General features: G+C 55.6%; 1 protein-coding gene across 1 annotated transcript; it reads right to left on the reverse strand.

Moving 5' to 3' along the window:
* Positions 1-941: 941 nt before the first annotated feature.
* On the reverse strand, positions 942-1,733 carry GUITHDRAFT_113513 (hypothetical protein; the record flags this gene model as incomplete). Its single annotated transcript, XM_005827405.1, has 1 exon — positions 942-1,733. One exon carries the CDS (start codon positions 1,731-1,733, stop codon positions 942-944), a length of 792 nt encoding a protein of 263 aa, XP_005827462.1.
* Positions 1,734-2,377: the final 644 nt, after the last annotated feature.

The raw sequence follows: 2,377 nt of genomic DNA on the forward strand, positions 1-2,377 counted from the left end.
TCCTCCTCTCCTCCTCCTCCCCTCCTCCTCTCCTCTCCTCTCCTCTCCTCCCTCCTCCTCCTCCTCCTCCTCTCCTCCTCCCTCCCTCCCTCCTCTCTCCTCTCCTCTCCTCTCCTCTCCTCTCCTCTCCTCTCCTCTCCTCTCCTTCTTGTCCTGTTGTCTTGCTCCCATCCATCCCTCCCTTCTCCTCTCTCCCCATCCCTCCTCCTCTCTCTCCCTCCTCTCCCTCCTTCCCTTCTTCCCTCCTTTTCCCTCATCTTTTCTCTGTGTTCCGCCGATTCTCATGATCTCCGGGCGAGTGCAGGTGAAAGCCTCTCACGACGACACCGTCCAGTCCGTGAAGCTTCAGATCTACAACTTCTACGGGATCCCTCCCAACGATCAGGCAGCCGTTGAGGGCCAACCAACGGTCGTTGTGCTGACCTTCCCCCAGATCTTGTCCTACGACGGCAAGGAGCTATCTCCCGCAGAGAGGAAGCTTGCTGACTTCGGTGACTTCTCCTGCTTGCCTGCCTCCAGTCTGACGATGCTGGCAGAGGTGCTGAAGGACTCGACAATCATCCTGGTCGTCAAGGGGGCGGAGGACGCAGAACCCTCCAAGAGACAAGACGACGACGAGCAAGGGGCTGGTTTTACTGGAACCGTCCTGTCAGGGTTGTACCTGCCGAGTGCTGAGCGGCCGAAGGACAACGAGGTGGGGACGAAGACTAAGGCAGAAGATGGTGATGAAGAGATGCGCGGTGATGAAGAGATGCGCGAGCGGGAGGAACAGTCGGGGGGTGACGACTCGGACGACGATGTCATCACGATCAATTGAGAGCTTTCCAGGGCTTAGGATTGTATTATGTGCATACCGCTTTGCTTATTGAGGGAGATTACTGTACAGAATGAAGATGGTTTGTAAAGTAGGTCGAGGACGTGGGCTGAGGCGATGGCTTCGCTCATAGGGAGTCTGCCTTGTTCAGGTACTTGCGGTAGATCTCAAAGTTTTCTCTCTGTTGTTCGATCAAGTTGTGGATCAAGGAGTCACTGAAGTCCTCCGCTGCATGGTTGACCTCCTCTTCATCCTCCTCCTTGATGTCCATGGCAGCACGGTCAGCGCCAAAGGACGGAATATGGTGGTCCAGTGGCGCCAGCGTGCCCTGAGGGAGGTTCTTGGCCTTGTAGCGAGAGGTAGCAGGCATCATCTGAATCGCTGCGAAGACGCGGGAGCGGACGCGCATCAGCGGGGAGCTGCTGCCTTTCCCCTTCTTGTGCCCTTGCTGGTCTGCATCGAGGGACGTGGGATGCTTCTTGGACCCTGCCACAGGGGAGTTGAGGCCGTCTCGTCCTAGCAAGTCGTCCATCCCCTGACTTGCGTCGATGGTGTCGATGGTGTGCCACTTCCGCATGATTGACAGATCTCGCGCTTGACGACTTTGAGCTTGACCCTTCACCGACGACACGGCCCATCCCCCCGTGCTATCTTGCTTGCCGTTCGTCGCCGTGTCTGGTTCCGGAGACCAAGAAAAGGAAGGCTCGTCCGGCATGCTGATCCTCCGATCCCGAGTGGTGGGAGGAATCATTACTACGTTCTTCTTGTGGCGGATGGAGAAACGGTCTGGGTCATTGCGGGGCTGCGGCAGGTCAAGAGATCGCCTGGTCATCGCTACGTCGCTCCTGATCTTGGCAACGGGAGAGAGCCGACCCCTCTCGAAGTTGGGGATCGCAGAGATGTTTTCTAACGCTGTCATGGCTGACTGGGATTGAGATGAATTGTAGGTATCGCAGGGAAGTTAAACAGGTGTTCACGCCTTCAAATCTGCACAGCAAGAGTTCAGCTGAAGGTGTGTTGTGACATATGATCTCCGCTATTAGCCCATCTCTACCCATCTCCTTTCATTCCCTCACATTCCCCATGTCATGTCATGTCATGTCATCCCATCCCATCCCATCTTTTCCTATCTCTTCTCATCTCTTCTCATCTCATATGATCTCTTCTCATTTAATCATCTCAGCTCAGCTCAGCTCATCGCATTGCATCCCATCCCATCTCATCCCATCTCATCCCATCTCATCTCATCCCATCTCATCCCATCCCATCCCATCTCATCTCATCCCATCTCATCCCATCCCATCCCATCCCATCCCATCCCATCCCATCTCCTCTCCTCTCCTCTCCTCTCCTCTCCTCTCCTCTCCTCTCCTCTCCTCTCCTCTCGTCGTCAGTGTCAGCGTCACTCTCTGACTTCTCTCAGAATCCTCTTACGACCTTCATGTATCGCTTGTCCGAAGCCCCAACGCTGCAGGTTCATCGCCTCCTCCCCTCCCTCCCTCCTCTGACCGGCATCAAGTTTTTCAAGAATGTGCTCTTCGTCGCGTCGCCCCAGGACGGATA

The sequence above is a fragment of the Guillardia theta genome (genome assembly GCF_000315625.1).
Source record: "Guillardia theta CCMP2712 unplaced genomic scaffold GUITHscaffold_67, whole genome shotgun sequence".
In the NCBI taxonomy this organism is placed as follows: domain Eukaryota; class Cryptophyceae; order Pyrenomonadales; family Geminigeraceae; genus Guillardia; species Guillardia theta.